The 25,735-nt window shown below is 35.4% G+C and overlaps 1 protein-coding gene across 4 annotated transcripts in view; it reads left to right on the top strand.

The window, feature by feature from the left end:
• Window positions 1–25,735, top strand: part of PSPC1 (paraspeckle component 1) — a 92,803-nt gene that overhangs the window by 26,260 nt on the left and 40,808 nt on the right. For 3 of the 4 annotated variants that reach the window (XR_013824918.1, XR_013824919.1, XR_013824920.1), the window contains exon 6: window positions 5,615–5,720. Coding sequence is in view for 1 of the 4 variants with exons in the window: in XM_079903360.1 (XP_079759486.1) it covers window positions 5,615–5,720; window positions 25,467–25,524 (164 nt within the window). In the remaining 3 variants the exon portion in view is untranslated. Of the gene's footprint in view, window positions 1–5,614; window positions 5,721–25,466; window positions 25,525–25,735 lie in introns of all 4 variants that reach the window. The other variant, XM_079903360.1, reaches the window with a different exon arrangement.

Below are 25,735 nucleotides of genomic sequence, written 5' to 3'. Positions count from 1 at the left end.
AAATATAACAGATGAACTTAACTATATTATATATAAATGGACAGCATTGTCACACTGGAAGGAGATGGGGAAGAAAATAAGGAACCTAAATAACTTTGGAAAACTGTATCTTGATACAGTTATAGAATACTATAGGCTAGTGGCAAGAATAATATATAAATTCTGTAATCTAGTTAGTAAATGTATTTCTCATAGGGATACAGGTTTGCAATTCTGAAACTACTTTATGTATATACTTTTTTTCTCTCTTTGATCAAGACTTTATTGAAAATAATGTATATACTTTTTTAAGTGAATATATTAGTACAGATCAGTATGAACCAGGTTTCTCATTGTTGGAGAAAGAAAGAAGGGAGAAAGGCTAAAATTAAAATGACTCCTGTGATGTTTAATGGGGATTCTAAGTATCAGTATGAACTGAGTGGCATTTAATCTAGACAGATACAGAAATATAGACATGTATATGTACATCGGTTCATATATATATATACATATTTCCTAGCCCTGTCCATCTAGAAGCAGTGATGCCTCAGGAACAATGAGCTCATCTAATGCCCAGATTTTTGTTTCTGAGCACCATTCTCCAATAAAGGGAACCAGGGCTTTTTGGAGAAGTGGTTGATTCCAGGATTTGAAAAGTCCAAGATGAGCCTGACAAATCTTGTGTCAGAGAGAAGCAAAGTACTTGAACAATGCTAGGGCATGTTGAGAGAACACAGGAGCCAAACTGAAGGTGCTCCTAAGGGCCAAAGTTGGAACAATTTCAACAACAAAATAAAAAATGATAGTATTAGATTTTACACTGTTGAATAAAGTAAATATCCATGAGTTTGTGCTGATAGAAGTTATTTTAATGAGTAAGTAAAGAAATGGGGAGAATGGACAACTCTTCCTTAGTTGTTAGAAGTAGAATTCCAAATAATAAATGTGAAATGAGTCTGAGAGAAAAATTACCAATGGGTGAATACTGCAGTAATACAGACACACCTTGGAGATACTGTGGGTTTGGTTCCAGACCAGCACAATATATTGCAATAAAGTGAATTTTTTTGTTTCGCAGTGCATATAAAAGTTACCTTTATACTACACTGTAGTGTTTTAAGTGTGCAATAGCATGATGTCTTAAAAAACAATGTGTGTACCTTAATTAAAAATATTTTCTTGCTAAAAAATGCTAACCATCTGACAACACAGGGTTGGCACAAAACTTCAGTGTGCAAAAGCAATATGCAATTTTTGGGAAGGGCAATAAAATGAGGCACGCCTATAGTTGTTTCATTCAAGATTTCCCAGTAGGTGCTAAGGTTGTTGCACAAAACTTGGGATACAGGATTTGTGGAGTCTCAAATTTGTATGAGGTACAAATGGAAACATAGTAAATTTGAAGTGGAGAAACCCAGCAGATACCACCATTACCAAGCGTTTAGGTTCGTATCACCCTTAATAAGACACGGACACCAGGCACCCCTTGATATGATGCACCCAGAAGTGTACATTGTCATTTCTGTGGTTTTCTTGCCAAAGCTTCATAACCTTATGCTAGTCGTGAGAAAACTTACGACAAACCTAAATTGAAGGACACTGTACAAAATAATCAGTTCTCTTTAAAAGTGTCAAGGTCATGAAAGACCAAGAGACACTGAAGTGTTACAGACTCGAGGAGACTAAAGAGAAATAATAACTAAATGCAATGTGAGATTCTGGATAGGGTCCTGGAACAGAAGAAGGACATAGTGGGGAAACTGGTGAAATTTGAGTAAGACCTAGAGTTGAACTGTAGCAATGTACCAGTGTGAATTCTTGGTTTTCATAATTGTACTATAGTTATGGAAGATGTTAATATTAGGGGATGCTGCATGAGGGAGATATAGGAACTCTACTATTTCTGCAACTTTTCTGTAAGTTTAAAATTAGTTGGAAATAAAAAAATGAAAAAGAGGACTCTATGTATTGGGGATACAATGGAAAACAAAAGACACAAGCTCTGCTGGTGTGGCACTTAGGTAATCTGGGAGGGAGGCAGACATTAGTTGGAATATGATCAGATTATTAAAAAGAAAGTGAAGCGCACAAAATAGAACGCAGTACTTACTGGAATTTTTAATAGGTTACTTGTTTAATAATTGAAATATTGGTTGCTTGACGTGATAAGTATTCTATGTACCTGGTAATTTTTCACCGAATGGTCTTCCATTAATCTTATTTAATATTGCAGAGGTATATCAGATTCAATTTGAAATTCAGATAAGTGTGTACTAACAATATAAAGATATGTCAACAATTAAGTGATAATTTGATGCGTAACTTTTATGGTTGGCTGTATTTTAGCAGATACAGCCAGTGATAAATCTGTTAATCTTTTCTTGTGCCTGTGGAGTTTGTTTTGAAATTAATTGTAAGAATTGTTTCCTGATTTAAGAAATGTAAATAATGTGTTAAAATTGAGTAATTTTGCAGCATGTATGAAGGAAAGGAAAAAAATAGTGTCTAGGAACTTACTAATAATTGTCAAATATATCCTGCCCTTGCAGCAGAAAGCAGATAAAAATACAGCAGCCTGCAGAGGTTGGTCTGACTCAGGAGGCTGCCATGTGAGACAGCCAGAGAGTCTGGACACGGCCTTTCTGTTTACCTTAGTTGGGAGACTGAAAAAACTGCTTAAGAAAATATATTTGAAAGAAATTAAATAATTTGGAGTATACAAAATTTTCTGGTTTTCATTTCAATGCTACAAATAAGTTAGGTTTTCGTGGGTCACTTCTTCAGAGACTGTGACAGTGAAGGCGGACAGGGCTTAGATGGGCTGGTTCAGGCTGTAACTGGCCCACTTAGTACTTGTTCGTTTGTTCTCTTCTTTCCTTCCCTTACTCCTTCCTACTCACTCATCTACCCATCATCCATCCATTCTTTCCCTTTTTATGTCATTTGACAAAGTATAAAGATCATCAGATGGACTGAGGCCTTTGGTGGGTGTGGAGGCCATAGTGCTGGACTGGAACAAAGAGCAGGACATTTTTATATCAGTCGTATCATAGCTTAGTGCCTAAAGCCTCTCAGGTTTCAAAGTCCTATTAAAATATGAGACAATTAGTGGGCTTCCAATTAAAATAAATTGTAAAATAGAGGTTTTATCAATTTCCAATTAAGTATAACATGAAGGAAGTTAAAATTCATCATGCTTCTTTACTTATTAGTTACATTTGTGAATATAACCTAGGAAATTATCCTTGATCCAAAGAGACATTAAATATAAAGATAATTGTTAAAGCATCTTGTGGAAGGAAAGAAATTAAACGCAAACATATGTACAGTAGGGAATGTTCCTATATGTTGCCTGTAAATTTATATTATGGAATTGTCAGTGTGGTGTAATCACAAAATAAAGTAGAAACTCTGGAATCTATAGGCAATGGAATGGAAGGAAAAAAATAGCAAATGTTTAAAGTGATTTTATACCTTTTTACCATATTTTTTCTCCAGATATAAATGTAGTCTCACATTTTATCAGAAAAAAATTGCTCTAACAATAGGGAGAAGTACATTATAAATTTTGTTTAAAATATCTTTTAAATTAAAAATGTTATGGCAATACATGTTTAAAAAAACTCACATGATACGTATGTGTACAAAAGAAAAAGGGCAATGCTCTTGTCTCCCCAGATTATCCCCAGTGTGATAGAAACTCTCATACTCTCTTCTCTGCTCGTACAAATGGTTTTTAGATGCAGCAATAGGAATACTATTGTTTTGCTTGCCTTTTTTCTGACACTGTACCTTAGACATTGTTTCATGTCAGTAAATGCAAATCTGCCTTTGTAATGGTTGTATTGTATTCCTTGTCCCTCATTTGTAATTGAATGTCTTCAACCTTTTGCCTTTAATTAATGTACAGTCTTGTATCTGTGTGTATACATTCTTGCACACATGTATAAATATTTCTGTTTAGTTTACTGGAAATGGATTTGCACACATAAAATTGTTTGCTACACGTTGGTCCTCAACAAAGTCATGGTTGCAATCTTGAAGACCAAAAAGCTTTGAGTATCATTTAGCGGCAGGATCTGACATGAGCCTGTATGATGCAAAACCTGACCTGTTTTACGTTGTGGTCATGCCAAACCGGTGTTATATTCGTAGAATGTGAATGTTCATCTTACTACAGAAGTATTAATGGTGTTGATTATTGGGTACTGCTGGGATATCATAATAGATCCTACTGGAGATATCATAATAGTATATTAAACCCTTTTTAAAGTCTGAAAAACACATGTGGCCTTAGAGTTTTTGAATAAGAGAATTTTTCCTGTCACTATGTACATTTCAGCAGTGTATGAACATGAAAGTATTTTCTTAACCATAAAATTTATGAGTGTGTTAATGTACTAGAAATGGATTAACCGGTTTATTGGAATATTCTGTTTCCTTGAATAGAGATCTATACTGGGGACGTAGATATCTCAAAATCCAGAGTTTGCTTGAAATACCTTAGGAACATTGTCTTGTTACTTGCACATGGTCTGATATGAAGTCCTAACAACCTGTTTTCTTGCTGGCTGTGGGTGAAACCGCCATTTCTTTTAGTTCAGGTACTGTGTTTGGTGTACAAAACAACAACGAAGTATCTATACTTGGTGTAAAAGGGTGCTTATAAGAGTAGCCTGGAAAATGAGACCTACTGAGGGGGCATCAGCATTATATAGTCTTTGCTGTTTAAATTACTTCTTTGTTTTTGAGTGGAGAGCATGTATATTTGAGTTTGCATTGATTTAAATGTCAGTATAATGTCAGACTATTACTTTAATATTATTTTGTAGGTTTTTCCCTCTTAATCATATTGTAACTAATTATGATTTAATAGTAATCCTGCACATACATATCTTTTTTGTTTGTCTTGTAGTTGTTGTTCCATGCTTGATATCTCTGGGGCAGAGGTTGGCATACTTTTCCTGGGAAAGGGCTACATGGTAAATATTTTAGGCTTTTCATGTCATATGGTCTGTGTATCAGCTATTCAGCACTGCTCTAGCCCAAAGGTAGCCACAGACAGTGAGGGAATGATTGTCCCATAAAACTTAATTTGCGAAAACAGGTGGTAATCAGACACCTGTTCCAGGTGCATACTTTCCTCAGTGCATTAATGAAATGGGGGAGAGAATGTTAAGGCTTCCTTTTGCACATAGTAGGATTTTTGTCTAGGCAATGTGGTCCTTTGCAGCGGCTTGTATTGGAATAGGTTCTGAGTGTCTCTAAGAACTAACTCTGCTGTGCCAGTGATTGTGAATCCCGGGCTTTCTCTTTGTACAGTAATAGAGTACTGGTTTGAGCTTTTGGTTTCTGGAGTTTTTGACTGTAAGCATATAATTATCCTAGTTATATGCTGTTACTTTACTTTTTTGATTTACCCTAGATAAATTATTTTATTGGTTTGTTTGATTTATTAATGGTTTAGAGCAAAATAAAAGGAAGGTAAATCTGGTAAGCCACTCGTTATCACAGATTAGGCATAATGTATAAATAAATGATATACATAAATGATTTTGTTTTACCTGAAATAAAATACCGTATTATGGCTTATATGTCAACCACCCTGAGTTTTTATTTAAAAATCTCTCAGGCATGAAGAAGAGCACCGTCGTCGTGAAGAGGAAATGATCCGACACAGAGAACAGGAGGAGCTGAGGCGACAGCAGGAAGGCTTTAAGCCAAACTATATGGAAAATGTAAGTAAAATACTGGTTAACTAAAATGATTTTACATTGTCAGGTGGATGATACATATTTAGAATTCTTTAGATTCTGCTTTATATAGTAATATATTTTCTAATCTTTCTGAATTTGTCATGTTTATGTTAAACTAACGAATTTCTTAACCTCTTACAGGTAATAAATTAAAATTAGTTTCTGAAGATAATCATGCTTTATGAAATGAATATTAAATTTTTCTCCATTTTACTTTATCTTTTTTTAATTCCTACTAAACTAGGAATCTTGATAAATTCATCATCTCCACTTGACTGATTTTCACCGTTGATATTAAAAATTCTTTAGTTCGGTAGACATATAGAAAAGTAGAAGTAGTATGTGCTCATCACTCAACCATAACAGTTATCAGTACTTAGCAGATCTTTTTCATCTTTAAGTATACTCACTTTCCCTAATTTTTTTATATGAAATCCCTGACTTCATATGATTTCATTCGTATTTCAGTATGTATCTCTAAAAGATAAGGACTCTCAAAAAATGTCTTTATCATATCTTAAAAATTGCCAGTTATTTAATATTAACTAGTAAAAGCTCCAGTTCGCCCGTCTTACTTTTTTTTTTTTTTTAAAGTAGTTGGTTTCTTCAGATCGGTTGGTAAATCCAGTCATTTTAGTCTATAGGTTTTCTCTCCCTCTTTTTTTCCTTATTTTTTTTTTTAAAGAAACAGCTCCTCGTATAGAGTATCTCACGTCCTGGATTTTGTTGACTGTATCCTTGCAGTGATGTTCAGCAAGTTTGTTGATGCCCGAATTTCTTATAAACTGGAGTTAGTTCCAAAGACATTATCTGACTCAGGGTTTTGTTTTGGGGGGGCAAAATGGTAGGGCAAAAAAGGATACTTCAAGTAGGTTATAACCCACAGGGTCTTAATAATAATTAACAGAGTCTCATTGTTCACCTTAGATGAATGCCAGCTTAACAACTCACTCTAAAAAATACTTACCAGTATTTTTTTCCTCTAGCTGTTCAAAAGCCATGATTCTTTAGTAAGTAAGTTTCTGAGGCTAAATGTATTAATTCCAGTCATTGGTGTCTTTTCTGACTGTCTCTGTCCCTGTTCTTTTGTCCCTGGAAAATTAAAAAAATACTTAAATTAAAATGAATACAGACAGCAAAATAAATCCTAAGTAGAATAGCAACAAGAACTTTTTATCTTACCTTCCATCAAGTAAATATCCTTTGAATGAAAATTATATGGCATTTAAATTCAGTTAGAAATTTTTTTATTATTTATAAGTCACACTAAAAGTTTAAATTAATAGATTTATAAATCCCATTAGAAAATTAGTTGAGTACATTTTGAATTTTCTTTTTGAAAAATTTCTAGCATTATTGCAATTCTCTTTTCCTCTTGGATACATAGCACTTGCATAGTGACATATTTAAATGGTGGTCTTCTTTTTCATAGTTACATTTGAACATAAATCTGTTGGATTTATCAATGTGAGGATATTTTATGATATAAAAGAATGGAATTAAAAAAAATTTTCAGGTGCATATATTTTGAAAACTAGCGTTTTTATTTTAAAATACAGTCAAGATGTAAACCACATGTGATATATTTCTTAGGGAAATTTTATTTCATTCCATTGAGGATTAGGAAATTCTTCCCAGTTCTTTTATGTACCTCAACGTATCTTTTTTTAAACTGCCTGCTTATAGTAAAGTTGGTGGAATTAGCTTTCTTAATATTTCTCTGGCATACACTTTATATTCTTGGAGCAAATGTGTAGCTATGTGTAATGATGTAAATCATTTAGGGACCAGAAGGAAATGATTAAATAAAATATTCTGTTAAACTTAAGTTGGCTACATCATAAGCTTGATTGCAGACTCTTTTCATTCTTTGAAGTTTCAGTTTTAAAAAAACTTACACCAGTGTTTTTTAATATGTTCAGTGGTATTTAATATAGGTATAATTAATAAAGGACAACAGATAGTTTCGACTTTACTTTTCTATTGAAAAACTATTTAGAAATGTTGCTACAGTTTAAAATTGAAATACTGCAAATTCTTAAAAACATTCGAATGTTTCAGAATCATTTTAGTGGTGGGTAAAATTTTATAGATAGCCAAGGAACTTTGAGAGTAAACAAATTAGATATTTAAAAATATGACAGATTTATTGGCATTTCAAAAATAGATCATTTATTGTTTCATAGGTATGCTCTTAGAAAACTTAGATGATCAAATATTTTAATATTAAGATATTTTTAAGTAGTTACTTAAAGTATGTGTTGCATATTTGAAGCATCATAAGATTAATTTGGCTGGAGCAGAGGTCTGCAAACTGTAGCCTGGAACCTCCACCCATTTTCATACCACCCTACCACAGAGCCGAGGATGGTGTTTACATTTTTAAAGGGTTGATGGACAAGGAAAAAAAGAAAAAAAAAAAGACTACTAAACAGAGTATTTTTGACCCACAAAACCTAAAATACTCCTTGGCCCTTTATAGAAAAAGTTTGCTGAATCTTGGGCTGGAGAGTTGGTGACTTTTTTTAAAAATTAATACTCATGTTAGGCCACAAAGTTACTATGTTCTTAATTTTCTGGAAAGGAATCATAGTATGTAGTAATGGAATTAAATATCTAGGGGAAAATATAGTCTTTGTTCTATTTTTAGATATTTTTGAGATTAGAAATTATGAATAGACACAAGTTTTTCGTCATTTTGGTATCAGTTTTATTTGGTTCCTAGCTCCATAATGCTTATTAATATAAACTAATCAAGCACTAAAGAAATATTAACAAAAGCTCTATACTAGTCTTGACTGGTTTGTGTTAATAGAAGAAACATTGAGGCCATTGTTGCATTAGTTATTCTTCATTTTTACTTTGAAAACTGTCTTTGGGAAAAATTGTTAAACAATTTTAATGTTTGTTTTTGTTTTTAAAAGCTTTGAAATTAGGCCCTCTTATGTGCTTCTCTTTTCTCACTGTTCAATATAAAGGGAGGAATCAAATGGTAAGTGTTCAGCTTGCCTGGGTAATAAAAGTCATGTAGGTTTACTTGGTTCGTTTTAAGATGCCACCTCACATTTCTTTCGAATATTCCTTTTAGGAATATTCCAGCACAACTAATAGTATGGGCTTTTAAGTATAAAATAAATACTTACTTTGTCTTGAATAATATATATATTTTTTAATGTAACAAAAGACACATCTGGACTTCCCTGGTGGTCCAGTGGTTAAGACTCCTCACTCCCAATGCAAGGGGCACGGGTTTGAACCGTGGTCGGGTGACTAAGATCCCACATGCTGCATAGCGCGGCTCCTGCCCTTACCAAAAGAAAAGATGCGTCATGTCTGGTCATGGTTTTTGGGTTGTTGTTGTTGTTGTTGTTGTTTTTTTTGGTTAGCTTTCAAATTTATCATAATATTATGACATACATGTGAATATCTATCTATCTATCTATATTTTTTGCGGTAACGCGGGCCTCTCACTGCTGTGGCCTCTCCCGTTGCGGAGCGCAGGCTCAGCGGCCATGGCTCACGGGCCCAGCCGCTCCGCGGCATGTGGGATCTTCCCGGACCGGGGCACAAACCCGTGTCCCCTGCATCGGCAGGCGGACTCTCAACCACTGCGCCACCCGGGAAGCCCCATGTGTGTATATTTTTAAGAGTTTCAAGGATATGCCAGCTCTTCATCAGTTAGAAGCTGTCATTTTAATTTCATAACCTTATTCCTCCTAAGAGGAAGTCATGCTCTTTGGTAATAGATCTGGTAATTATAGATTAAACATGTTAGTTTTCACTCCTGTAGCATAACACATTTTTGACTCCCACAACAATGTATATATTTTTATTCTGTGCCTTAATTGCATTTAGGTTTATCTTTACCATAGTGTATTTGAACCATTTTCTAGATAGTATTTACTAGGTTGAAATTTTCTACTTATCGCAGTTTTACAGCTTTTGAACACATCACAGAGGTTATTCTGTTACAGTAAGAATTTGTGAGACTGTTTATGGTTGTCTTGTGACTTTTTACTATTAGGTTGTTTCACTTACTGTAGATTCAGTAGTTTAAACATTTAAGTACTGCTGTGTGCTAGTCTTCATTTGTGGATGCAGTTTGGTTTGGAGTACAGGGGAGATTTTAATTAGAATATTTTTAAAACTCAGTTTCCTGGAGTAAACTTTGTTTTCTTGGAAAAATGAGTAAGTCATAAAATGTCTAAATGTCATTCTGGCTTTAGTAGTTGCATCATGTAGTTATAAAAATACTTTGATTAGGAAAATTGGGGCAGTGCTTAGATTGGATGCTACTTTGTTTTAAAACTTAAGAAGTTTCTTTATCTGGCATGGTAAATATTAATGTTTGGTTTTTAGTGAAGAAGAGAATAGCCCTTCATATCTGTTTTAAGATATATACATGAATTGATATGGAATAACTTTTATTCCTGTTTGAGTAGGTGAGACTGGCCCTCGAGAAATGAACACGTGCATAAAGACCCGAATGTGTTTTATATACCAAGGCAGTAATTTGACCCATGTCAAATCCTTAGAGGTATTCCTTTGTAGCTCCTGGAATTGTTGAGCAGAGAGGCCACAGCAGATGTAGCCTGGCTAAGAGGGTAACACCTCTTCCACGGTAGTGTTTCAAGTTGTGCATCATAAGCACTCAGGGAGCTTTCAAAAAATGTGGGTTCTCAGGTCTCCGTCCTACTTAATTGATTCATTTGTGATCCCAGTAGATTCTGATGGGTTGTCCATTGACAGTTTCGACTAAATACTGTAGTTTTCAATCTTTGCAGCACATCTGTGGAACGTAAAAAAGAAAAATGCCTGAGATCTAATCCAGTGGGTCTGGGTTGGAGCCATGGGATCTGCATTTTAAAAAGCCCTTCAGCTTGCTTATTTTCCTTGGCAAAGATCGAAAACCACTGGCCATATGTTGCAGTGAGACATATGTTGAGACGAGAATAGTGGTAGCAGTTGAATTTTTTATGGGACCTGGGGAGTTTTAAGGGAGAGCTCAGGGTCATTGGACAAGGCAGACACAATTCACACAGTTAACAGTATAAATGGCACAGCATTCTCTGTGAATCGCGCTCTGTGGGATTTTGGTGTGGCAACTTTTAGTTGGGCTTTCATCCTATATATGGAAGGGAGTATTATCTCAAATGATACATTAATTTTTAGTTTTTAAAATATTTCATCTGGACTGGAGGTCTACAGCCTAGGGTAAGCCAGGCCAAATCTGAACACTGCCTATTTTTTTCTGAACAGTTTTTTTGGAACACAGCTGTATTTATGTTTTGTTTATGGCTGCTTTGCCCCAAAATGGCAGCGTTGACTAGTGGTGACATAACTCTGAGGCTGTGTCAAGACTGTATGGCCAGCAGAGCCTGGAATACTATCTGGCCCTTTCCCCAAAAAGTTTGCCGACCTCTGATCTCAGGCCAGTCTGAGAGCTGGGGGGGGAATCTATAAAAAGCGGCTCATGTTAACCAAACTCATAAAGAGTTTGTGACTTAAAATGTAATTGTATTAACTTATGTGTTGTTTTTCAGTGTTTTTAGAAGGTTTATTGAGCAGAGTGCCTCATATCCTAGAACCTTGGTTCTTGGTTCTGAAGAGTCCAAATTAGTATTCAGAAGGTTCATTAGTAGTCATGGTTATAAATCAGCAGAAGTTATGGGAAGAGCTGCCACATTGGGCCTGTTGTTTAATTTTATGCCAGTCCCTTCCTGCTTCTTGAGTGGGTATTGTTTCTCTTATCATCATTCCTTGATTTAATTATAACCTAACCCTTCCCCTCATGTTCGCTGTACAAAACTCAGGGCAGAAACTGTAGCCAGTAATGAACTTTCATTAATAGGTGCTGGCAGAGCCAACCAATCCCAGGTGTCACTTACTAATGAGGAGGTACAAATACGTTTTCTGAAATAGTTTGTGAATTTTTGAGAGAAGCTGCCATTTTGTGGTTTTAACATGGCCATCACTTCTCTTTTTCAGTAAATTATTTAGCTTTAACAAGTAATTTGGTTGTATTGAAGTAGAAGATTGCGTTATTTTGGAAGGCTAAATATCTGACACATTTGAACAAAGGACATATTTCACAGGGGGTTTTTATAGCCTCTTCATCATCCTATGGAAATAACTGAAGAATTATTTGCTGTAGTGTTTGGAGTCAGATTTAGGTGTGGGAAGGTTATTACCTATCACTGGTATAATGGCAGCCTGCTTCTGATGGTTTGGACATGATGGTAAAAATCAGAATGGATAATAACAGTTATACTGCAGTGGCCTCGCATAGAATGTTGTAGTTGTGCCCAATTTTTTGTTATTAATATGTTTTATTTCTTTACTAAAATAATTTGGTTTCCTACAATGAGCGAAGAACTTTTCTGAATATTTAAGGATGGTACATAATTGGAACTTAGACTTTTATCATCCAGTGAAAACAAAGATACATGTTTATAATGTTAACATATACTCTAGGAAGTGATCCTTAGGATTGTGATGATTTGGGGCATTTGTGTTGAAGATATAATACCAATTTTAACCAGCTGTTGAAATCTTTGATCACTTCTCAAAAGGATTATTTAATAATTTTAATAATATCTAATTATTTGTAAGGAAAACTTTAAAATTTTCTTTTTTAACATCTTTATTGGAGTATAATTGCTTTGCAATGGTGTGTTAGTTTCTGCTTTATAACAAAGTGAATCAGCTATACATATACATATATCCCCATATCTCCTCCCTCTTGCGTCTCCCTCCACCCTCCCTATCCCAGCCCTCTAGGTGGTCACAGAGCACCAAGCTGATCTCCCTGTGCTATGCGGCTCTTTCCCACTAGCTATTTCACATTTGGTAATGCATATATGTCCATGCCAATCTCTCACTTTGTCCTGGCTTACCCTTCCCCCTCCCTGTGTCCTCAAGTCCATTTTCTACGTCTGCATCTTTATTCCTGTCCTGCCTGTAGGCTCTTCAGAACCATTTTCTTTTTTCTTTTTTAGATTCCATATATATGTGTCAGCATATGGTATTTATTTTTCTCTTTCTGACTTACTTCACTCTGTATGACAGACTCCAGGTCCATCCACCTCACTACAAATAACTCAATTTCGTTTCTTTTTATGGCTGAGTAATATTCCATTGTATATATGTGCCACATCTTCTTTACCGATTCATCTGTCGATGGACACTTAGGTTGCTTCCATGTCCTGGCTATTGTAAATAGAGCTGCAATGAACATTGTGGTACATGACTCTTTTTGAATTATGGTTTTTCTCAGGGTATATGCCCAGTAGTGGGATTGCTGGGTTGTATGGTAGTTCTATTTTTAGTTTTTTAAGGAACCTCCATACTGTTCTCCATAGTGGCTGTATCAATTTACATTCCCACCAACAGAGCAAGAGAGTTCCCTTTTCTCCACACCCTCTCCAGCATTTATTGTCTGTAGATTTTTTGTTGATGGCCATTCTGACTCGTGTGAGATGATAACTCATTGTAATTTTGATTTGTATTTCTCTAATGATTAGTGATGTTGAGCATCCTTTCATGTGTTTGTTGGCAATCTGTGTATCTTCTTTGGAGGGATGTCTGTTTAGGTCTTTTGCCCATTTTTGGATTGGATTGTTTGTTTTTTTGATATTGAGCTGCATGAGCTGCTTGTATATTTTGAAGTTTAATCCTTTGTCAGTTGCTTCGTTTGCAAATATTTTCTCCCATTCTGAGGGTTGTCTTTTTGTGTTGTTTATGGTTTCCTTTGCTATGCAAAGCTTTTAAGTTTCATTAGGTCCCATTTGTTTATTTTTGTTTTTATTTCCATTTCTCTAGGAGGTGGGTCAAAAAAGATCTTGCTGTGATTTATGTCATAGAATGTTCTGCCTATGTTTTCCTCTAAGAGTTTTATGGTGTCTGGCCTTACATTTAGGTCTTTAGTGCATTTTGAGTTTATTTTTGTGTATGGTGTTAGGGAGTGTTCTAAGTTTCATTCTTTTACATGTAGCTGTCCAGTTTTCCCAGCACCACTTACTGAAGAGGCTGTCTTTTCTCCATCGTGTATCCTTGCCTCCTTTATCAAAGATAAGGTGACCATATGTGCGTGGGTTTCTCTCTGGTCTTTCTGTCCTGTTCCATTGATCTATATTTCTGTTTTTGTGCCACTACCATACTGTCTTGATTACTGTAGCCTTGTATAGCCTGAAGTTTGGGAGCCTCATTCCTCCAGCTCCATTTTTCTTTCACAAGATTGTTTTGGCTCTTTGGGGTCTTTTGTGTTTCCATACAAATTGTGAAATTTTTTTTCTAGTTCTGTGGAAAATGCCATTGGTAGTTTGATAGGGATTGCATTGAATCCATAGGTTGCTTTGGGTAATATAGTCATTTTCACAGTGTTGATTCTTCCAATCCAAGAACATGGTATATTTCTCCATTTGTTTATGTCATCTTTAATTTCTTTCATCAGTGTCTTATAGTTTTCTGCATACAGGTCTTTTGTCTCCTTAGGTAGGTTTATTCCTAGGTATTTTATTCTGTTTGTTGCAGTGGTAAATGGGAGTGTTTCCTTAATTTCTCTTTCAGATTTTTCATCATTAGTGTATAGGAATGCAAGAGATTTCTGTGCATTAATTTTGTATCCTGCTACTTTACCAGATTCATTGATTAGCTCTAGTAGTTTTCTGGTAGCATAAAATTTTCATCCAAACTCGGACAAGTGAATATGAGTACTATGTAAAATTACTTTTTTTTTTTTTTTAACAGCAGGCATAAAATAAGCTGTCTCAGGCAAACCAGGATGTGTGTGTGGTCACCCTAATCATATGTTACGATTATAAGTAGCATATTCCCCCTCTGTTTTATCATTCACGGTTAGGAGTCTTTTGAATGAATCCAGATTGAAATGGTTACCATGTCCTTTATATTCTTTAACCACTTCATCAGAGGACACTTTTGTTGGACTTAATTATTTCTATGTCATATTAGATGACTCTAGTGTCTTCATCAGCCTTAGCTCCCATTAGAGTCACAGAGGGGCTCATATTCCACAAAAATTCCCATATCCCTTTTTCCCTCCTGGGGAGTGTGTATACTCAGCACATACATAACTTTCCCTGACTACTCACCCCAGCTGTGATCCTATATCATTTTTAATATGATTCTTTTTTAGTACTTATATTGCCATCTAAATATTTTCTCACAGTTGTCCAGTATTTGAGCCCTCTTGAGCTTTTTGAGGTCAGGAATCTTGTATTTGTTATATTGTAGTTACTGAGATGTAAATTGGGAGAGTTAAATAGTTGCTTGATGTCTTCTTTTTCAGATGACAGCGTGCAGCTCAATCATAGTTTTGAAGGTTCTTTATGAGCCACCAAACCTCAGTATTTTTATTTAATACTAACATTTCAGATGTTCAGCATCAGTGGTTTTGAAACATAGGTGGCATTGAAACACACCTATTGATGTATTTCTGTAGAGTTCATAATGGAGTCACATAGTAAAGAGTAAAATTTAAATTTATTTATTTATTTATTTTTGGCTGCATTGGGTCTTCGTTGCTGCATGCGGGCTTTCTCTAGTTGTGGCGAGTGGGGGCTACTCTTCGTTGCGGTGCGTGGGCTTCTCATTGCGGTGGCTTCTCTTGTTGCGGAGTACGGGCTCTAGGCATGCGGGCTTCAGTAGTTGTGGCTCATAGGCTCTAGAGCACAGGCTCAGTAGTTGTGGCCCGTGGGCTTCGTTGCTCTGCGGCATGTGGGATCTTCCCGAACCAGGTCTCGAACCTGGGACCCCTGCATTGGCAGGCGGATTCTTAACCACTGCGCCACCAGGGAAGCCCAAGAGTAAATTTTAAACAGTAAAATAACCATTTTTTGTGCTTGGTTTTCAGCACACGTAACTTTTTAGTATTCAGATTCCACTTGACTATCCCTTCAAGATAGTTAGTCTTACACAAAGACTGGAGGTTCCCTTTAGTAGGAAAAATTTGTTCCCTGTTTTTCCTGTGTTCAAAACAGTCCTGAGCTTCATAGAGGATACAGAGGGGAATCAAGCGCAGAGTCACATCTTTGAGGATTTTAGAGTATTTTAGGGACCGGGGACCTATGTGGGGTAGGTTAAGAGACGCAGCTAAAAAGTTCTGAGAGTTTAGAGAAAATTGTATGCTGGAGAGTGAATGTGTAGTCTCTGCACTCTTCTGGGGCTCTTTTGGGTGCATTTTAAAAACTGATGTGATTGGTTTATTATTCCACTGTGTTGTAGGTATACCTCTGTCTTTTCATTTGAAATGGTAAGTTCTTCTAATCTTACTTGGTTCAGAATGGTCAGATCTTTTAGGTAACGTTTACGTTTTTAGAGGGGTTGGAGAAGAGGAGAGTCAAGATTGGCGAATACAAGTGAACTAAAGTGAACATGTTTTTGAAATGTCCACTACATGCAATGCAAACAATAGGAATTTTGTTCAGTAATTAAATAGCTTGAAGTAATAACAGAAGGTTCTAGGAAGACATAAAAACTTGTTGGTTCTGCTTTGTGATTTCTTGTTGTAATATTTAGAGCCCCCTACAGGAGTTCTCCTACACGGGGATTATGTAAAAATAAATTTTTTTTAGGCCAATCAGTATCCCGTATCTTTTGTACTTCATGTTGAGGGCATGAAGCTCTGTAGTATCACCTGAAATGTCAGAATTTTTCTACCAAAGCGAACTAGATAAATGTGAATATCGATATCCATGTGTAATTATTAACTAACTGCTAGTGGCAGGGAGCAAAAAACTTGGGTTTGTAAGGGTGCTCTGCTGATGAAATGCATTTACTTCTGTTTGAAATTTCAAGTAATTTAAAGTAAAATGGGTGAGTTTGCCTCTTTGTCTTATGATATCCTCCACTACACTGTGTACCACGTTTCAAATCCTGTCTTTTCTGGTTATAAATTTGCCACAATTCTCATAATATATATAACGTCTTAATTTGACGTATTATTGCTTTTTCTAAATCCTGCTTTTAAACAATAGAAATGCTTGTATAGTAGTTTAGCTTATAATTGTAAATTTTAAATAACTTTTTGAATTGTATTTAGTTATTTAAATATTTTAAATATTACTATATTTTGAATCTGTTGCTTTGAGTTATCTACTTAGAAACAATATATAATTTGTCAAGATTTCAAAGCTTCTGGTAGACTGCTAAGATAACTTGTTTTATGTCTAGTATCATGAATAGAAAAAGACACTCTCCTCTTTTAAATACGTTCTTAATCCTTCATACGTTGGAACACATGTGCTTTGTTTGCTTTCTTCTGTTGGTGGGACTGATTTGGAATTGCTTCTTATGCAGCTTATATTTGCTCTTTAATCTTTCATCCCTTGATCTGGCCAGTCATGATAGTTGTTTTGATTTTGATATGGAAATGTACTGGGTAAGAGGTTACAGGTAAAGAAATGCAAACCAGTCACCAGTATTATATGTGCCTTGGTAAGATGTAATTGAAAGTAGTCTGTGTTGTAGTCGGTATTCAGATTGCTGATTTCTTTAAGAGTTTGGGATAAAATAACTAAATTTGAAAAATAATTATATATATTCCTAATTAATTTCAGTTTTTAAAAGCAGCTTTTCAGAGGGAGTTTGCCATGACAATTGAAAAGGATAAACTTGAAAATGTCCCTCAGGTATATAGATTAGAAATAAAATTCTAAGCTCAATATAAATTTGTTTTAAAAATTGATTTGTTTAAAATATTTATTCCCTTCTGTCTCTTGATGCATGCTAGATTATGTGTAGTTATATTTAATTCATCTTCAATTAGAAAGCCATCCTATGTTTTAAAAAGTGGCAATTAATTTTGCTACATGGTCAGTTGAATTTGACAGTGACCTCAGAACAATCTGTTTACAAAGTTACCTGAACCAGGCTTTAAAAATACACTGTTGGGGGCTTCCCTGGTGGCGCAGTGGTTGAGAGTCCGCCTGCCGATGCAGGGGACGCGGGTTCGTGCCCCGGTCCGGGAAGATCCCACATGCCGCGGAGCAGCTGGGCCCGTGAGCCATGGCCGCTGAGCCTGCGCGTCCGGAGCCTGCGCTCTGCAACGGGAGAGGCCACAACAGTGAGAGGCCCGTGTACCGCAAAAAAAAATAAATAAAAATACACTGTTGAGTGAATGTAGTTTAAGAGGCGCATGTGTTTAGCTTAATCAGTACAGTAAACTAAGGATAAAGCCCCCTACTTGTATTTGTGGTTCCTTCTATTTCTGATTCAATATTTAACAAGTAAGAAATGTTTATTATTTCATGACTAAAACTTGTGATATAAATTAAGATATAATTTATTCAAAAAGAAACATTTTTAAAGTTTTTAAAAAGTAAATTTTTTAGAGTAGTTTTAGGTTCACAGCAAAATTTAGCAGAAGGGACATTTCCCACGCACCCCATTCACCCCACATACGTACAGATGCCCTCACATCAGACTCCTACCAACATCAGATTCCCACAGCATACAGGGTGCACTTGTGTCTTACACATCCGCATCACCAAAAGTTCATAGTTTACATTCGGTGTTGCACATTCTCTGGGTTTTGACAAATGGAAAATGACACGTACCCACCATTCAGTCTCACACAGAGTAGTTTCACTGCCCTAAAAATTCTCTGTGCTCCACCTGTTATTCCTCCCTCTCCATAATTCCTGGCAACCACTGATTCTTTTCCTGTCTCCATATTTTTGCCTTTTTCACAATGTCGTATAGTTGGAATCATACGATATGAAGTCTTTTCATATTGGCTTTTTAGTAATATGCATTTAAGTAAGGTCCCTCCTCTATGTTTTTTCATGGCTTGATAGCTCATTTCTTTTTAACATTGAATAATCCATTATCTGGATGTACCACAGTTTGTTTATCCATTAACCAAATGAAGGACATCTTGGTTGTCAGTTATGAATAGAGTTGTTACAAATATCCGTGTGTAGGTTTTTGTGTGGACATAAGTTTCAGTGCCTTTGGGTAAATAACGAGAGGCGTGATTGCTGGATCATAGGGTAAGAGTATGTTTAGTTTTGTAAGAAACTGTTAAATTGTCTTCCAAAGCAGGCATACCATTCTGCATTCCCACCAGCAGTGTATGAGAATTCCTGTTTCTTCACATCCTCACCAGCATTTCCTATTGTCACCATTTAGGATTTTGGACATTTTAATAGATGTGTTGTGGTAACTTTTGTCTTAATTAGCAGTTCCCTGATGAAATGTGATGTAAAGTTTCACTTAAGCAATCATAAACCTGAGGAACGTTTCCTCAATACTCATGGGGGCAGGCATTTTAGAATGCAAATTGAAGGGAAAAACCCACTATAAATTTTATATTTTAAAGATTGTCTTATGTTACTTAAAATATCCCCCCCCAATATAACAGTGAGTGATATAATGTCTTGGAAAGTGTTGTTTTTTATTACTTGAATTAAAAATGTTAAGTCTTCCACACTTTCTCTGTTGGTTATGTTGGAAAGTTTGCATGCTATTATTTGAGCTCTATTAATAGGAACATTTCTTGTTTCCCTTTTTAGTTTATTAGAAGATTAATTTCTTGATGCACACCTTTCCATAACTTAACACTTTTTAAATGAGTGGATAATTTCTTGGCAAAGTGGCCTACTTTTTTGTGATTTTAGTTTTCTTTATACCTTTTTTTTTTTTGGCCGTACACGGGCCTCTCACTGTTGTGGCCTCTCCCGTTTGGGAGCACAGGCTCCGGACACGCAGGCTCAGCAGCCATGGCTCACGGGCCCAGCCGCTCCGCAGCATGTGGGATCTTCCTGGACCCGGGGCACGAACCCGTGTCCCCTCCATCGGCAGGCGGGCTCTCAACCACTGCGCCACCAGGGAAGCCCTGTTTATACCTATTTTTAAAAAATATTTCACATAATTGATTTTTGTTCCATTCTTGTAAATATGTTTGTTACCTAGTATTTCAAGATGCTGACAGTTTGTTTTCTCCAATGAATGTTTGACTAGCTATCTAACAGTCTTATTATTCTTGTATGTAAACTTCTCTAGTGAAGGAAAAGCTATATTTCCAAGTGCTAAGAGTAATTTATTTTTAGGAAAATTTCTAGGAATATTTAATGATAAAAAGGTTGAATATTGTTACTTGCCAAAACTTACATGTTTCTCTAGAATTATATTTCTTTTAGATTTAAAAGTTTTATTTCAGCATTTTTATATCAGGATTTTTAGCATTTTCTTTATTAAGACATGGAACCTAAGTGGCACATTGTGATCCTTAGAAAATCCTTAGAAGTTTCTTTAGAGACATACATGAGAGAGGACTTTATGAATTAAAGAAGAATGATGGTGGCTGTTAGGGCTTAGACTGATGAGTGTGTGAGGTGAGCACATTTTGTCATTGACTGCAGAATGTTATTCCAGTTGATAATTACATAGAGTCAATATTTGTTTAAATTAGATTACCTAGAAAAACCATAAAATATCTTCAAAAATCACAGATTGATATCCTGAGTAGTAAGTATTAAAGGAAAAAAAATCAATATTATACATAAAATAATGTCAGGTTCTGCACATTGGGGTATACTGGTTTAGTTAATTTACATTAGTGCAAAATTTCTGCCACTTTACATTTTCACGAGTAAATATTGACTGGAATTTAAAAACAGTGGTTATCAAACTTTTTGGTTTCAAATCCTTTTTTAAAGCTCTTAAAAATTATTGAAGACCCCAAAGAGCTTTATGTTTAGGTTATATCATTGTTTACCATGTAAGAAATTAAAAGATAAATTTAAAAGAATATATGTTATAGTGGGAAGAGTGGCCTTATTTTTACATTTTTTTTGAAATTTCTTTAATGCTCAACTTTGTGTAGTGGGAAGAGTGTTATTTTACTGTTTTACAGTGTTTGGCTTTATAAGAAAATGACTGGCTTCCCATATTTGCTTTTGCATTATTCCACCTATTGCAAAATGCTCTTTTGGTTAAAAAATACGAAGAGAATCTGGTTTCACATGGATAAGTAAGTGGAGAGAGGTATATATATTTTAACCTTTTCAGCTAATTGTGAATATTGTTGTTTGATGCTGCAGTGAAACTTGACAAGCAGTATTTTCTTAAAAGTACTCTTTTGCATTAGAATCCATTGGTCTACCTTTGAGTGGATCTTCTCCCTATGCATGAGTTTGTAATGTCATGTACTGAGCTGAAAAATATTGACCAGTTGAGTTACACAAATCATAAAAATGTTAATGTATTTTGTTATACAAAGTTAGAAACAAATCACATTTCTTAATATCAGCCACTCATCAGAAATCACTGCCAGGTACACAGGTCACTATTCGGTTTGTCTGTCAAATGCTGTCTCAAGTAAAAATCTTGCTCCAAGAAAATGTGTCTTATTCAGCTTTCAGCCCAATCATAAGAATGGTTTTTTTTTGTAATAACCACCATATTTCAGAATGCAGCAGAAATGCTTAATGTATATGTTTTGTTGCATAGAATAATAATAAGACATGTACCTAAAGTTAGAGATTTAATAAAATTAATCATTTTTACTGCTTCATCCAGGTATTCATAGTTGAAATTATTATTTTTTTAATATAAAAGAGTGTTTTAATTCTTGTCCTTATAAACTATAAAGACAATCATGATTTGGAAATGAGACTGTACCAAACAATGGCCGAAGAAGAATTGTCCATTCTATGCCTTCTCTTTGTCTGGTCACTCGGAAATATGTTATCAGCTGTAATTGTTGTTGCTTGTCATCTCACATTATTTTTATCCATATATTCACCATAGTCTACCTTCCCGTCCACATAAATTCGAGACCCCTTTTTCACATACTGATATGCCACATCTCTGAGGCCTGGTCAGAATACTGAAAGTCTGTGCCGTGTTTTTGACTGACCTCACCCATTTGGTGTGCTTCATTTTCCCCGATCGGCCACATCTCATTTGCTGCCAGAGAAAATATTGTGACAGGGTTATTCTTTCCACCTGTCTCATGACAGGGTCCTGACCTACTCGATGAAGTAACTGAACACGAGTCAGAGATCTTTTCAGAACCAAACTGGTAGCTGTTTCAGACCCATGTCTTAGAAACTGATGAACTACCTGTACTGCTGTTCTTTGAGGACTTCCCTGGTGGTCTAGTGGTTAAGACCGTGCGCTTGTACTGCAGGGGCACCTGGGTTCGATCCCTGGTCAGAAAACTAAGATCCTGCATGCTGTGGCTCAGCCAGAAAGAAAAAAAAAAAAAAAATCCAGCTCTTTGAAACATGGCTTCTGTTTTCTTTTTTAAAATTATTTATTTATTTGTTTAAAAAATTATTTTTTGGCTGTGTTGGGTCTTCGTTGCTGCACATGGGCTTTCTCTAGTTGCGGCGAGCAGGGGCTACTCTTTGTTGGGGTGCACGGGCTTCTCATTGCGGTGGCTTCTCTTGTTGTGGGCTCTAGGCGCATGGGCTTCAGTAGTTGCAGCACGTGGACTCAGTAGTTGCAGCTCGTGGGCTCTTGAGCGCAGGCTCAGTAGTTGTGGTGCACTGGCTTAGTTGTTCCGCGGCATGTGGGATCTTCCCGGACCAGGACTCGAACCCGTGTCCCCTGCATGGGCAGGGGGATTCTTAACCACTGCGCCAGCAGGGAAGTCCTGTTTTATTTTCTTACAATCTAATCTTCAGTCTTTTCTGGATGCTCGGCTGGGACAGCCATAATTGAAATCATTTAAATGTAGTTGTATTGTAATGTCTAGAGTACAATGATTACTGGTAAAAATTGAATGCCAGTGCCTTGGTTTGTGCTGAAACACCAGGATTTTTGCCCATCATTGCTCTTGCACCATCCCTGCGAGTGTCTCAGTGAAAAGCCCAATTAGACCAGTGTTAGAACTGTGTTCTAATAAAGTAGTTTTGAGTTTGTGCACGTCTTGGATGTGTCTTGGGGACTCTCTTCAATCCAGGAACCACACCTTGAGAACAACCTTTTTGTTGATGGAATGCTGCTTTGATATGCGGCTTTGGACTCAGTAGTACTTTACTTTCTTTTTTGGTAAATTTAGGCATATTTCACTGACCAGCTTTCAAGAATACATATGCAGAATTCTTTTTCTTTGTTTTTCCATAAAATACAAATTAACATTTTATTATTCAGTTTAAAGGCAGTGAAATGTGAGAGAGGTTTCAGCTTCCTGGGAAATGAACTTGAACAAGAGAAGCAAAATGTGTCTAACTAGTAGACATGGGTATTTTTGGTTGTTTGTTTTTGTTTTTTAACATCTTTATTGGAGTATAATTGCTTTACAGTGCAGAATTCTTTTAATCAAAAGGCACAGTCTCTTATAAACATGGTAAGAATACATTAGAAATCTTGCCTTTTGTTAGTCTTGGAATTCTTGAAGAATGAAGGTGCCCTGTGAAGAAGAAAATTCTGTGAACTCTATTTTGGCAGAAGTTTATAGGTCAGCTCAACCACTTGCTACATGTATGACCCTGAGTAAGTTATTGAGCAGGTCTATGACTCAGTTTTATGATCTCTAAAATAGGATAACAGTAGACCTTCATAGGGTTGCTATGAGGATTTATTGAATTAATTAAAATGGAGTGTTCGTCATAGCTTTTATCATTTTATATTGCACTGCAGTCTTTTGAGATTTTTACATATAAGTTGTTGCCTGTTAAAGCACAATAATTTTTGGTAAAGTAATAAAGCATCATTAAAATTTGTATTATAAAAATATCACACATGTATCAGTTCTAATTTAAAATATATTAGAAGAATTCTTAGGAGAAGTGAGGGCCTTGTTTATGTATTGCTATTGGGGTGGGTACATAGTTAAAGTGCGCTTACTCAAGTGATTCTCCTTATTGATATTTGATATATCAAGTTATAATGAGAAGTACTGTCTTAATTTCTGTTGATAACACTACCCTTAAATATTACTTCTGCCTCTTGCATTTTACTAGAAGTATGTAGTAGCGGGTTTATAGAAAGAATAACCTTAAAATATGACTAGGAAGCTAGGGTGTTAGGGTATTTAAGGAGGATTTGAAAATTGAAGTCTCAAAGAGTGAGACTAATAATTACTCTCTGTTAGTGATTAGATATTGCCTTTCTAGTCTTTCATAGTTAAGACAAGTCAAAAAATATGTTACACCTTTGTCCCTAAAAATGTTGGGGCCATAAAATCCATGTATTTTACTCTCTGGTGCTGGAGTGCAAGCAGCTCTTCTTGAAGAGTATCTCTTATAAATAGTACCTGGAAGATTTTGGGTATGCGCAGACAGTCCACACTTTGTCAGTAGGCTTTGCTGATGAGGAAATGACAACTTGGTTTAATTTATTGGTAATAGTGCTAAGTGTGGTTAGAGAATAGTATTTTCCCTATAATTGCAAAATTATATGAGTTCATCAGTAGTCAGTTTTATAAAATAGCTTTTTTGCTGGTCAGTAATAGTATCCATTAATCGTCAAATGTTTTATGATGAAAGAAATCTATTTTTTGGAAAGTTAAAAGTTAGCTTTGGGAAAGCTTTGGTATTTATGTTTTCTAGGCAATGAGAAATGTTTCTTCATGAAGCTATTATGTGAGTGGTATTTTTCTCATATCGTAGCTTCATTAAAGGTTAACTTTTGAGGCATCTCTTTTGGGTTAGATGGACAGTTGATTTGCTGCTTAGTGGCATTTATCTATCATAGGCTTTTATTTCTAGCTTTATAGGTGTTTTTCACTATATTTTAAAACCAACCCATTTTATTAATAAGACTGCTTTTAAAAGTAGAAAAATGATGCTTTCTTTAGATTTAGACATTGCTACTTTTGCCTCAATGTTTTTTATGATTGCTACATTTAACACACTTGTCTGGTATTGCACAAGATCATTAAATAGTAGTGTAAATTTCAATTATGATATGTTGGGTAATTTCACCTAGAGATTTCATTGAAGTTAATTCTATATAACTATTGTTGGTAAATGGGTTTCTAGGAAGTAGTTTCTATACTGAAACTTAAAACGTTTTGTACATTTGTATGGCTTTTTATGTCACAGGTAACCTCAAGAGCATTTTGTTTCAGAACTTTCCAACTGTGTAATAACACTTTTATTTTGGTTTCCAAGAAAAATTCTTGTTCAAATAAAGGAAGCAAAATTATGTTGAGCTTTCAGTAATTGTTTGTGTGTAGTGGAGGCTTTCATGGTATATCTGTAGGTCCTGGGTGAAATAATACTTGAGTACTTGAATAAAAATGCAAAGGTGAATTATAATATTTCAAAAATGAAAATTGTCTATAACATTATTTTTGGTTTAGTACCCCACAGCTGCTTGTGTTGTGTGTTTGAATACATTTGAATACGAAAGTGGTAACGGTCATTTCTGTTTTAAGACTTTAGAGACCTGGGAGGGAAAAATAGTTGGTCCTGGTGGTCATTATTGTTAGATTTTTCTTCTCTTAGAATCTAGGCATGTGTGTATGATCTCTAGGGATAATAACATTACAAATATCCTGTAGTAGGTTTTTTGTATGACTCATTGATAATATAGCAATATAAATTGGGTGCTCTAAGCTCTTGCAGTATATTAATTAAGCCTGGGAGACTGAAGTTTCTTTTCAGTGTTCTTATTAAGTAAATGATGTTGGAAATTTAAAAATATTTTAATGGAACATGATGTCGCAATTTATTCTTTTCTTTTTGATTTTAGATGGGAAATGTAAAGTCCTAAGATCGATAGGTTGACTGTGACAACTATGTTTACTTACAGAGAGAACAGGAAATGAGAATGGGTGATATGGGTCCCCGTGGAGCAATAAACATGGGAGGTAGGGATTTGAAGCAAACCCTTCTGTCACTTACTTGTCATTTTTCAGGGACGTGTACATGCTATTTGTGTTATCTACATATCAGTAACAAACAAAAATTTGCAACCAGCGTTTGTAAGTGGTGAAATTTCCTACATTTATTTAATGAGAAAAAAAGTACCAGTATATTAAAAATACATGCCTAGGAAGAACATTTTTATTTTGTTTATTC

The sequence above is a fragment of the Stenella coeruleoalba genome (assembly GCF_951394435.1).
Source record: "Stenella coeruleoalba genome assembly, chromosome: 18".
Taxonomy (NCBI): domain Eukaryota; kingdom Metazoa; phylum Chordata; class Mammalia; order Artiodactyla; family Delphinidae; genus Stenella; species Stenella coeruleoalba.
Note: the sequence above shows the minus strand (reverse complement) of the source record. Positions and strands in the feature narration are given on the sequence as shown.